At 35.4% G+C, this 13778-nt stretch overlaps 1 protein-coding gene across 1 annotated transcript; it reads left to right on the top strand.

Moving 5' to 3' along the window:
* Positions 1-376: 376 nt before the first annotated feature.
* LOC138397128 (killer cell lectin-like receptor 2) lies at positions 377-9778 on the top strand. Its single transcript, XM_069491050.1, has 6 exons — positions 377-491; positions 1960-2049; positions 2981-3202; positions 4888-5030; positions 6568-6674; positions 9616-9778. The coding sequence occupies exons 1-6, from the start codon at positions 377-379 to the stop codon at positions 9776-9778; spliced, it is 840 nt and encodes a 279-aa protein (XP_069347151.1).
* Positions 9779-13778: the final 4000 nt, after the last annotated feature.

Raw genomic sequence — 13778 nt, 5'->3', positions numbered from 1 at the left:
TTTTAAGGAAAATTGGCTGTGCAAATATGACAATAATCTACTGGTAGATTTTAAAAATTCTTTCTGTATTTTCCAATAATCATGGTAATGATCACTAGGAGTGATCACTGTATAAATAACTTTAACATGAATGTTGAAAAGTTTTCCATTTCTTATAAAAATCAGGCTCAGTCATGCTTTAGGTGCTTAAAGGAGTTAATAAACACACACCTACAGACATACAGACACATACATGGAGACAACACGCGCACACACACCCCTCTCAGCATGAAATCCTGGTATGCTCCTATTGACTGACATTTTACTTTTTCTTTAGACAGAAATCATCCTGTTGTCAGGTTTTAGTGTGAAATATATTTCTCTTCTTACTCTAAAGATGAGTGATCAGGGAGTGATTTATTCAACCGTGAGATTTCTGCAGTCTCCTTCAGAGTCACGGAGTGGACAAAGGCCTGATGTTACTCGGAGGCCTGGGAAGACTGGCGACAAAGGTATGTGTTTTAAGCATCCAAATTCGCCTGTCTCTTATGGATTGACAAACTTTTGACGTTTGAAAAATGTTTCCATCTGTACTTCTGTTCTTAGCTGGTAATAAGAAACTATAATGGGCAAGGGTAGTAGAACAGATGTCTTTTTTAAAGAAAAAAAACGTTATGAGAATAGAAAAATTAATGAATTCTTTTAAATTTAAGAAGCTAATAAAATGTTTTTATTCAAATCTGATCAAGAAGAATTTGTGAGGCCTTTAAATGTAAAGGACAGATTAGATCTGAAAACAAAAACAAAAACAAAAACAAAAACAAAAAAAACCCCACAGCATTTCTTAGACAAATAAGAGTCTTAGAAAATAAGAAATGAAAAATATGTGTTAAAACAATGTTTATATTCAGACCGAAGATATTTTAGGTGTCTTAAATATTTAGCAACCCTTAATGACAATGAAGCAGCAAAAATGTTTGAATTAAAAACAGTGTTCTATTTTTCTACCCTTTCTCTTTTTTCAAATATTGTCTTAATTAAACTCTAAATTGAGAATAACCATTTACTGCTTCAGTTTAGTGATAATCAGAGCTACAACTTTCAGATACTGAGGACCTCAAAAGCAAAAGGATAACTGTAGGATTATGTAGAGAAAAATAGAACTTATGAAAAATATAGACCAGTTGATTTCTAGAAAATCTTTTAAGGATAGACCCCAGTCACATTTGTAGCTTCAGAATATCCACTATTGGCTACCAATTTCTCAAGAATATTGACTGCTTTTACCTTTCTCTTCATGATTAGTTGTGACCACAGTAAGGAGCACGTGTATCAGTTTGGATTCTCCTGCATGTTTTGTGTCCATTGCCATCAGTGCTTTTGTAAAGGATGTACTTTTGAAATCTTATAGAACTGTTCCTGTATTAGGACATCTACAGTGGGTGCGTGTGTCAGCCAGAAATCCGAAACTTCAAAACTGATTTATAGGTTACAAATTTTATATTTATTTATTTATTTTTGAGACAGGTTCTTGCACTGTTGCTCAGGCTAGAGTGCAGTGGCGTCACCATAGCTCACGGCAACCTTAAATTCCTGGGCTCAAGCGATCCTCCTGCCTCAGCCTCCTAAGTAGCTGGGACTACAGGCGCACACCACCACGCCCAGCTAATTTTTCTATTTTTTGTAGAGACAGGGGTGAGGGGGGTGGGAGGGGGATGAGGGGTTGTGCTCTTGCTCAGGCTGGTCTTGAACTCCTGGCCTCGAGCTCCTCCCGCCTCTGCCTCCCAGACTGCTAGGATTACAGGCCTGAGCCACCACATCTGGCACTATAGGTTACAAATTTAAATCAATTTGCATGCTATATTTCTGCAAAATTTTTAGAGATGATTGTCCCTTTGTTTCACATGGTGTTCTAGGTCAAGGTTAGTAGTGAGCCATCATCTTCCCTTGATGATTGTTTTTTCCCCTTTTTTATTAAAGTGTTTTCAGTGCCCTGGCATCTCATTGCAGTGAGTCTTGGGATCCTCTGCTTACTTCTGTTGATGGTAATCATAGTGTTGGTGACAAAGAGTGAGTAACTGAAATACATATTTCTTGTCTGGGTAATAGCAGTAAACACTAATTGTACAGATTTTAACCATGCTCCCTCCATTGTTCCCTGTCTGTAATCAGGGAATGTCCCAGGTGGCTCTAGACTATGTAGGTGATTTTTTCCTGGTCCTATCACGTGTCATTTTCGTTTTACTTAACCTTGACTCTGAAGCTGGAATGAGCTGTCTCATTCTGTATAACACATGGTAATATTTCTTCTGATAGAGGATTTAGTAGTACATGTATTCTGCCAAATGAGTTTAGATCATAGTGAATGTAAGATTAAACATTCTTTGAGAAACAGCTGTTCAAAAGAAATTATGGCTTTCTACTGACTTTTTTCAAAGTATATAATGAAGAATGGTTCAGTAAAAGAATGAATCTATACATGGATGTTAGATCTTGAATTCGAGCTTTATCTTTTATTTGAATTCCTTCACATCTTTGAGAAAAATCACTGATTATACTCAGATAAAATTACATATTTGGATCTTACTTTCCTTTCTCCTATGAACACTCCTTCTGCTCCAGTAATATTTGTGCTAACTCTTCATGTTTCTAATAGTTCAGATACACACAAGATATGTTGTTAAATGTAGACTGATTTCGTGTTGATAATTACTTGTAAATAATGTGCTATTAAAAATGAACTAATCTGAAAGATAAGGAGTTACCATCATAATTTTATTCAGGTATTTTATTTATCCTAAAATTAGGTTGCTAACACTGAGAAATTTATGTTTCCATATCTATGGTCAGTTCATTGAGGTGTACTTTGTAAATATCAAATTACTAATCAAAGTAATGATATGGGTTGGTTGTCAAAGTGAGACTTTTTTCTCTTGTCTTAAATTTCGATATTTAATTGTTATGAGCATTTCTTGTATTATATTTATACTATTCATTTTAGTGTTTCAGTGCATTCAAGAAAGACATCAGCAGGACATTCTAAGAGACCTTAGTCAAAATGACAACTATTTAAAGGAGCAACTTTTAACAAATAAGACTTTAGAATATGACATTTTAAAAAATAAAAGCCTTCAGCAGAAAAAGGAACTGGACTCACTCTTTCTAAAAAAGAACATATGCCATACAAAAAATGAGATCTTTTCAAAATCTTTGGAAAATACAGGTATGGAGGAAATCTTGAATGAAAGACTGCATGATTTTTCATTATTTCCTTCCTCTCCAGAAGCTTTGAAGTCAAATAAACAGGTTTATGATATGTACTAGTGATCTATGGGGTCTACTGGACAACTTTTAATTTGTGCCTCTTAGATGTAATGTAGTATTTGGGGTTGCTTATTTCAAATATGGGATTAGGACCCTAGGAGCCATGTTTGGATCAGTAGAATCCTATAGTTCTCATAACCCAATGGCAGTTCTTACACTCTTACTGCTCTGAGAAGGTGAAATAGCATGTTGGCCCTCCTGAAAATTCAGATCATTTTGGTCGTGTGGCAAATTAAAGACTCCCGCTCTTTGTTGACATAGAAAATGGAAGCCGGGCCCTCAGTAAAAGTATATTTAGGCTAAAATGAGCAAAAGGGCTTTTAGTTGGATGCTGTTATAAAGAAAATTGTATGTGTGTGTGTGTTTTCATTCTGCCTTGACTTCTGATATTTGGTCTCTTTGTGACCAATATATCTGCAATATGTCTGAAAGATTTGCTATAGTGTCGATGTTTGCATAACTCCATGTGATCATACCATTAAAAACACCCAAGAGATAAACATATTAAATCTCCTACAGTGAACTCTCGTATCTTGCATAATGAAAGAATGAATTGACCTAGTTAATCAACAACTACTGAGTATTTGTTTAGGATTTAGAGTTTACAAAGAGCTTTTGTGTATTTAACCTCATTTAAGTATGGTATTAAAAATTTACTGTCTCTATTATTAAAGGGTCTATAATATTTTAAAAATTTGGTACATATTAAATACATGAAAGAAAAAAAACAAGTTCCAAAAAATAATGTTTCTATTATTTAGAAGGCATTCCAGAATTTTAAAAAATTTAATTTTATTATTTTTTAGGCAGCTTTATTAAAGTATTATTGATATACAAAACTGCACAAATTTAATGTACTCAATTGGATGAATTTGAACGTATGTGTACACCTGTGAAATCATCACCACAATCAGGGTAATAAACATAGCCATCACCTCCAAAAGTTTCCTCATGTTTATTTATTTATGGTAAGAACATTTAACATGAGATCTACCCTCTTAGCAAATTTTAAGTGTACAATACAGTATCGTTAACTATTGGCGTTATGCTATACAGCAGATCTCTAGAACTTATTCATCTTGCATAACTGAAACTTTATACCTACATTACAACTCATTTCCCCCTCCCTCCAGCCCCAGGCAACCACCATTCTATTCTCTGCTTCTATGAGTTTGACTATTTTAGATACCTCATCTAAGTGGCATCATGAAGTGTCTGTCCTTCTGTGATTGCCTTGTTTCACGTAGCGTAATGTCTTCAAGGTTTATCCTTGTTGTTGGATATGGCAGGATTTACTTCTTTTTAAAGGAAGAATAATATTCCATTGTATGTACATACCATATTTTCTTTATATTCATCCACCCTTGGACATTGAGGTTGTTTTTAGGTCTTGGCTATTGGGAATAAAGCTGCATTAACCATGGGAGTGCCGGTGTCTCCTGGTATTCCGGAATCTTGATGAGCCTCATATTATCATTATTGACAGCTACTGAGATTTTATTTAGTCATGCAGAGCTGATATATTGCTCTGGTTAACAGAATCCAGATGACAAGAAGTGTAATGATTCACCCAATATGTTGTAGGCAAACGTTATGAAGGCCGCTGGTCCTGTTGTGGATTAAGCTGTTATTATTTTACCATGGAAAATAAAGACTGGAAGGGATGTAAGCAGACTTGCCGAAGTTACAGATCATCCCTTTTGAAGATAGATGATGAAGATGAACTGGTACCGTGAACTTTTACATTCACTTTATTCTCTTGGACTCTGTCTTTCACCCTTGAACCTAAGATATTGAGGACAGGCAGGAATCCAGAAAGAGAGCGCTTTAGCTGTTGTTCGTGTTGTGTCTGTTGTGTGAGCAAAAACTGTATGGTTAAGAGTCTCATAGGAGACCCCTGCCTGCTAATAGAGATGTGATCCTGCTGCTTACTAAGTGTCTAATACATATTATCTATTATGATGACCATCATTATTGAGGATGCAGTTTGGGTCTTTGCAATCATCTCCCTTTCCAAGGAGTCTATAGCAGAGCCACTCACAGAGAAGTATGCTTTTCCTTCTTTGAAATACTTAACCCTTTGGTAAATTGCAGTTTGGAACCAACAGTTATTTATCTCTATAAGGTGGCAACTAAGAACTGGGATGGAGAATAGTCTAGTAGTTACTATTAGGGACCCAGGAGCCAGGCTGCCTGGGGTCAAATCTAGCTCTACCACTTATTAGCTGGGTGACTTCAGTAAATTACTTACCCTCTCTGGGCCTATTTGCAAAATGGAGATAATAATGAGGAACTTAAAAGTGGTAAGTTTTACAAATTAGCCTCATAGTGATTTTCACTGCATCTGCAGGTAACATTTACTTGATCAACATTCTTATATATCATATCAAGATGTATCTCCTAAGACATAAAAAGAGAAAAATATAATGACAACAATATTGAATTTTAAAAAATTTATTACTAATAAAAATTATCCAGATTCACAAAATGTGTTTTTTATAGAGACATGTTTGCAAAGATCAGCCTCAAATCTCTATTTATTATTTAGGAAAACAGTACAAAATTTGTATGCAAATCTAATAAATGTTTAAAATCACAACAAAAAGAATTCCTGATATCAAGTCATGAAATAATTGTTTATGTTCAATGGAGTAAAATGCAGTTAAATTTAAAGTTACATTTTAAAATATATTCAGTCATTTAATCAGATATTATATAATATGTCACTTTGATATATCACATTTTAGATATAATAAATACTTCCAAATACTGCCTCCTTTCCTTCACCCCTTCCAACTACTGAGTTACAGCAAGAGGCTAAAGCTTTTAATGCACTGCCCTCACACAAACACTTTTTATTTTAATAAATTTGTTTTGAATATTTCATCTTTCACTTATGATTGGGTGATCAATTTGCTACGTCCTAAATATTCTTTGGGAGCACGATTTTGAATAGTTTCAGAAAGCATCACAAATTATTTAACAAGTCTCCTATAGCTTGATATTTAGATTTTTTAATTTTCCCTATTTTAAATAATCTATGAGAGCAGCAGCCATTTTTAATATAAACAAATAATCTATTAGGGGGAAATTGCTTTGGAAAATGCAAATACAGGGATTGAGGAGAGAGAGGTTAGTTCTCTAGGAAGGAGGAGTGAAGGATGCTGTTGAGAGTAGCAGAGACAGCTGGCCCTTCGGCCTGTCCTCTGTACTCCTCTTACAGGTGGGAGTTTAGTCACATGATGTGTTTTGTTTCCTTCCTAGGCCTTCGTTCAACTCCAGACTTATAAAAATTATTATTGGATTGGATTATCATATGATGAGAGGGAAAGTAAATGGAAATGGCTTGAGAGTGGCTCGTCTCCTGGACTGTAAGTTTCTAGAGTGCATTCAAACCCTAACGTTGGTGTGGGGTTGAAAGGACTGTGTCTAAAAAGAATTTTTTTCTCATTTCACGCAGCTTTACTCATTTCCAACTAGAGGTCATTGGTAAGAATAAGAGGGGTGAGTAAGGAAGTGTTTTAGAAAGTATAGTTAAAAGAGGAAGAGAAGTGTCATACAGAGTTATCAGTAACAGTAAAAGAGTATGTGCTAAACAAATGCCCAGAGGTACACAAAATGAAACAAAATCATAAAATAAGATGATATAAAGTGATTGGACCACCTTGACTTAGCTATAAGGATCTCTCCCACAATCACAAATCAGTATACTGAGCATTGCAAAAATTCATTTGAAGGTCCTTTATATAATTAGTTTATACATGTATATATTTATTTATATGTTATTTATAAATATATATATGAACACACATATTCACTATTGTTCTATTTTGAAGTGCAGTATTATGTAAACTTCTAGGTTTACCTTTAGTTCTAATCTGCTGTTAAATGGTTCATTGATTTTTTAAAAAATTTTAACTATTATATTTTTTATTTCTAGGAATTCTGTTTTGTGTTTTCAAATATCCTTGCTAGTTACTCATATTTTTAAGCTGTCTTTTATTTCTTGAAAGATATTAAACATACTTATTTTACACATGATATCTGATAATTCTTTTTTTTTTTTTTTTTTTTTTTGACGGGGAGTCTTGCTCTGTCACCCAGCTAGAGTGCAGTGGCGTCATCATAGCTCACTGCAACCTCAAACTCCTGGGCTGGAGTGATCCTCCTGTCTCAGCCTCCCGAGTAACTAGGACTACAGGTGTGCACCATCAAGCCCAGCTAATCTTTTTTCCTTTTTGTGTAGAGACCGAGTCTCACTCCTGCTCAGGCTGGTTTCGACTCCTGAGCTCAAGTGATCCTCCTGCCTCGGCCCCCCAGAGTGCTAGAATTACAGGCGTGAGCCACTGAGCCCAGCCCTGATGATTCTAATATTTGAAGTTTTGTGGGTCTAATCTATTATTTCTGCTGGTTCTTGTTCATGATGCCATTTTCTTTGTAGTATTTAGTGATTTATTTTTCTTTTTGAGCTGCTGTTGACACTATTTGAGAGGCCTGAGATGAAGGTGGTACCTTCGTTAAGAAAGAATTTGCTTTTGTTGGGTGGCTTGGAGCACTGTGAGTCTGGGCTACTTTTGATTCTAAATTTAAGCGTTGCAAGTATTGTAGTTCTGGGCTGCAAATCTACAAACAATGTCATGCAGGAAATTATCTTGATGTGATTGTATCCCCCAAGCACACTCCCAGGAAACCTAACCCAGAGGTCACAGAACAGAAAGGCTACTAGGCCAAATTAAGATGCTCAAATCATATAGTTAATTAAATCACTTTAAAACCCATAGTACAATGCAAAAGGACAGCAATAGGTTAGGTTGTTGCACTCAGGTTAAGGTATGAGAGGGCGAAATGAACACCTGATCCTGGGCTCTGCAATCTCCATATTGCCTGACTCGCTCTGCTGCAAAACCCTCGCTTGATGATGTGGTTGTGGTTCCTAGGGGCAAACCTCAGGTTTGAGTAAGAAGGCCCAGCAGCCAGAAGGTTTTTGTGGCCAGCACACACATTTCCTCTACCGGGGAAGTGCAGAAGAAGCATGTAAACTTGGCCACAGCTGCAACTTTCCTATTAACCTGATAAGACAATATGGATTTAATTTGTGTTTCTTGGGCAGAGGCCAGAATGGGTGATGAACTGAAGACCTCATGAATGTTGAGTGTATATGTGCCTCATGTATATTTTGTGTATATTGAGTGTCTACTTAGTCCTTTCTTCCTTTTTTGTCTGTTCAGCACACACATGCTCTACTTACTGTATCTCTACCTGTCTCACAAGTTACTACTTTACTAATTGCTACCACACTTTATGTGTTCTACCTATGCCTTGCAAGCTATTATACTTGGTTTCATTTATCCTCCTTATTTGTTTCTTTTTTTCTATATGAGATTTGAATATTCTTAAGTAATACAGAAAATGCAAATTACATGAGAGATGCTTTGTGATTTTGAATTCTCAGGTGAGATTTTTTTTTTTATTTTCTGCTTAAATCCAAGGTTCAAGACAGTTCTAGATGGTTGCTATTGTAGATATATCCCCTTTGGAGTATTGGCCCTATGCAGCTTGTGGAGATTCTGAATTTCCATGTCGGCAGGATTCTTCTCGGCCTATCACATCCATCACGGGAAAAACTGGCTTTAGTGCCTCACTTACCCTCCTGGGTCCCCGCATTTACTTAATCTTCAGCCTGAGTATGAATCTGCTTCTTATCAGTTTATGAATTTATTTTAGATGGTTTAAATTTTGTCATTCAGCATTTTTAATTGTGTTCAATAGAAAGTTGGTTATGGCACCTAATCCGCCATTTTGCTGAAATAGAAGTCTTGCTTTAGATAATTCTCAATGGACTGTCATGTGTTGACTATGAGGAATAGGAACAATAACACACAAACGTGAAACAACCTCATTCCTGAGTTTATTCCAATTCTACTTTTTTCTCCTTGAAGTACGTGCACATGAGGTGTGGATATCTATGTCACAGAAATTCAATTATTTTTCATCTCTCACTTTTATTGAAACAAAATTAACCTAAGAAAGCAGGTTTGGAATATCATAATCCCATTGCAATACGGTAAGGTAATTTTACCTTCTGACCAAAAACTGTCAGTGTGGAATAAAATGGGAGATTATGGGTGTGATTAAGAGGCCATGATTCTATTTAAGAGACTAAGAGCAAAAGAAAATCTTTCAGTGATGACGTTATGGTTAATACTTCCGTATTCCAGATATTTAGCCAATAGAATTAAAAAAAAATCATGATTTATGTAATTGTAAGCTTCAGAATTAAACAATTGGCCACGTATGTTTTCTGTTTTACAGTAATTTTACAATAATGAATTTGCCTTCCGGGAGAGGAAAATGTGCATTTTTATCCTCAACAAGAGTAGCAGTTATTGATTGCTTTCACACTTACAACTGTATCTGTGAAAAGAGAATTGACTGTATTTTCTCTGCTTCAGCGTGCACTGAGAAGAAAAGGTGAAAATGGAATGTTGCCTTTTTTTGTTTACTTTCTATAATAATTTCTGATTACTTTCAAATAAATATTTTTACCTGCAGGACTTAGTCCATTGTTGAAACAGATGAAGATGAGCTGGAAGAGAAAAAAAATGTTCTTTTGGGCTATCGCTTAGAGATCAGATGTCATCTTTCATCCTGAGAAGAGGGGAAGATTTTGTCTTTGGAGAGCAGTTGCCCCTTTTTTAAAGACCCTGAGGAATTATTCATTCTTTCTATTTCCCTCAGTCACCTACAGAACCAGTTAGAGAACTCATAAATAGTCTGAGTCTTTTCCTTATCAATAGGATAAATTGTCTCAATGTCTTCTGGCTTTGATAGATAGCACAATTAGGAACTAGAATATAGGTTTTCTTTCTTTTCATTTAGAAGCTTACCTCATTTTTTTTTTTTTTTTTTTTTTTTGGCGGAGTCTTGCTTTGTCACCTGGCGAGAGTGCAGTGGTATCATTATAGCTCAGTGCAACCTCAAACCCCTGGGCTCAAGTGACCCTCCTGCCTCAGCCTCCCAAGTAGTTGGGAATACAGGCATTCACCACCATGCACAGCTGATTTTTCTATTTTTTGTAGAGATGGGGGCTCTCACTCTTGCTCAGGCTGGTCTCAAACTCCTGACCTCAAGTGATCCTCTTGCCTAGCCTCCCAGAGGCCACCGCGCCAGGCCTAGAAGCTTACCTCATCTTTTTAAAAAAATTATTTTGCTATAAAATATAATTTAAAATTTACTGGAAGTTGCAAGAATAGTACAAGGAACTCTCATATAATCTTTACCCTTAGTTACCAGTGTTTATATTTTGCTCTATCAGCTTTATAGTTTTTTTTTTTCTCTCTCTCTCACAATCCTTGCTGATCCATATGATAATAAATTGAGGACTTCAAGTCCCTTGTCTGAGTATTTCCCAAGAACAAGGGCTTTTTCTTATAGAACCATAGTGCAATTATCAAAATCAGGAAATTTAGTATTGTTACAGTACTATGCTCTAATCTGTAATTCAAGTTCGAATTTTGTCAGTTGTCCTAATAATGCCCTTTATGAGTATTTTTTTCTGTGTTCAGGATCATGCAATGAATTTAATTGTGGATATCTTTAGTTTCCCTTAATCTGGAACAGTTCTTGAGGTTTTCTTTGTCTTTCTTAAACATGACATTTTAAAAATTAACTTTATTGAGTTATACTTTGCATACAATAGAATGCACACACTTTAAGTCATGAGTAATACAGTTTTAACAGATACATACACCCCTTACACACTATCAAATGCATATATAGAACACTTCCATCACCTCCAAGAAGTTCCTTCTGCCCCTCACCATCAAGTTGGCCCCAGGCAACCAGGGACATGCTTTCTATCACTATAAATTAGTTTTGCCTATTCTAGAATTTCATGCATAATCTACTCTTTTATATTTGGCTTCATTTTGCTCAGCATATTTTTGAAATTAATCCATTTCTTTGTGTGTGTGTATCAGTATTTTATTCTTTTTTGTTATGAGATAATATTATACAAATATACTATCATTTGTTCATTCACCTATGGACATTAGATGTGTTTTCAATTTTTATTTATTATGAATAAAGTTGCCATGAACATTTGTGTGCACATCTCTGTGTGGATATATATTTTCATTTCTTTTTAGTAAATACCTAGAAACCTGCTTGCTGGGTCCCATGGTGCATGTTTTCTCCCATCCAAGTACTAACCAGGCCCAACCCTACTTAGCTTCAAGATCAGACATGTTCAGGGTGGTATGGCCATAGACCATGTTTTCTTTTATAAGAAAATTGTAAACTGTTTTCCAGTGTGGTTACATCATTTTACTTTCCCAGTAGAAACATATGAGAGTTCCAGTTGCTCCTCATCGTTGTCAACACTTAATATTGTCAGTCTTTTTAATTTTAGCCATTATGGTGGATGTATAGTGGTATCTCATTGTGATTTTATTTTTTTAAATTAATTAATTAATTATTTTTGATACAGAGTCACACTCCATTGCCCTAAGTAGAGTGCCTTGGTGTCAGCCTAGCTCACAGTAACCTCAAACTCCTGGGCTCAAGTAATCCTCCTGCTTCACCCTCCCAAGTATCTGAGACTATAGGCATACACCATGACATCCAGCTAATTTTTCTATTTTTAGTAGAGATGGAGTCTCACTTTTGCTCAGGCTGGTCTCGAACTCCAGAGCTCAAGCAATCCTCCCTCTTCTGCCTCCCAGACTGCTAGGATTACAGGCGTGCCCAGCCATTTCATTGTGATTTTAATTTCCATTTCCCTCAAGATTTCAATCCACACATGTGGAATCCATGAAGACAGAGAATTCAGCAATTCTCTTGCTGAATTGATCCCTTTATCATTATACAATGACCATCTTTGTCTCTTTTTATAATTTTTGACTTAAATTCTATTTCATCTGATATAAGTATAGCTACCCCTGTTCCTTTTTGGTCTACATTTGCATGGAATATCATTTTCCATCCCTTCACTTTCAGTCTATGTGTATCCTTACAGGTGGAGTGATTCTGTTATGGGCAGCACATAGTTGGGTCTTGTGGGTTTTCTTTTTTTTCAAATCCATCAGCCACTCTATACTTTTTAATTGGAGAACTTAATTCATTCACATTCAAGGTTATTATTAATAGGTGAGGACTTACTCCTGCCCTTCTGTTATTGTTTTCTGGTTGTTTTGTAGATCTTTTGGTCTTTTCTTCCTCTCTTATTGTTTATTTTGTGATTTTGTGGTTTACTGTGATGCTAAGCTTTGATTCCTTTCTCTTTCTCCTTTGTGGATCTGCTGTAATTTCTTTCTTTGTTGTTACCATGGGGCTAACATGGGGTCTTGTAGTTGTGATAGCCTATTTTAAGCCAATAATGACTTAGCTTTGGTCACATAAAAATACTCTAGGCTTTTCCCCTCCCCCCTCACAATTTATATTTTTGTTGCCTTAATTTTCATCTTTATATAGTGTATATTCCTTGACCACTAATTGTAGCTGTTGTCATTTTTGACCATTTTGATTTTTAACCTTCATACTAGAGATTTGATCAATTTCCATAGCACAATTACAGTACTAGAGTATTCTGAGTTTGATTGTGACTTTTCCTTTACTAGTGAGTTTTATACTTTCATGTATTTTCATGATAGTAATCTTTTTTTAAAAAAAAGTTTGCTTATATGTATTTTCAAAATTTTCTATAATCTGTAATAAGAAGACATGATAATAATTTAAACAGATTAATTTAGCAACAAAAATAAAAGTGGTTTGTCCAGCTAAGGATCCCTTCCTTGAAGCACTAAGACAATCAAAAAACATATTGATACATACATTAAAGAGTGCTTTAGCATTCTTTTTATTGTTTTCTAGGATGAATATTGACTCTTTCAGAATAATTTTAATTATCAATAGAGATTTTATAACTAACCTTTATGCATGTTTGTATCAAACCATGTATTAAATCTGATTATTAAAGGATTCTTTTTTTAGTTCAGGTGAAAGTCATATAACGTAAAATTAACCATTTTTAAGCAAACAATTCAGTGGTATTTAGTATTTACAATGTTGTACAACTATCACTTCTTTCTAGTTCTGAAGCATTTTCATGACTCCCAAAGGAGATCCCCATATCAGTAAGAGGTCACTCCCCATTTTTCCATCACCTCAGCCCCTGGAAACCATTAATACACTTTCTATCGCTATAGATCCACCTGGACATTTCATATAAATGGAATCATGTAAATATGAGCCCCTGCATCTTGCCTCTCCCACCCAACACAATGTCTCTGAGCTTCCTCCACATTGCATGCATCAATGCTTTTTATAGCCTTTTGTAGCTGAATGACATGTCGTTGTATGGATATATCACACCCTGTTTAGTCATTCATCTGTTGATGGACATTTGGGTTGTCTCCACCCCCTGGCCACTGTGAATAGTTACACAAATTAGGAATACAGGATATATGCAGGGGTTG

This window comes from Eulemur rufifrons, chromosome 16 (genome assembly GCF_041146395.1).
Source record: "Eulemur rufifrons isolate Redbay chromosome 16, OSU_ERuf_1, whole genome shotgun sequence".
NCBI lineage: Eukaryota > Metazoa > Chordata > Mammalia > Primates > Lemuridae > Eulemur > Eulemur rufifrons.
This window is presented reverse-complemented; position numbering and strand designations above follow the sequence as displayed.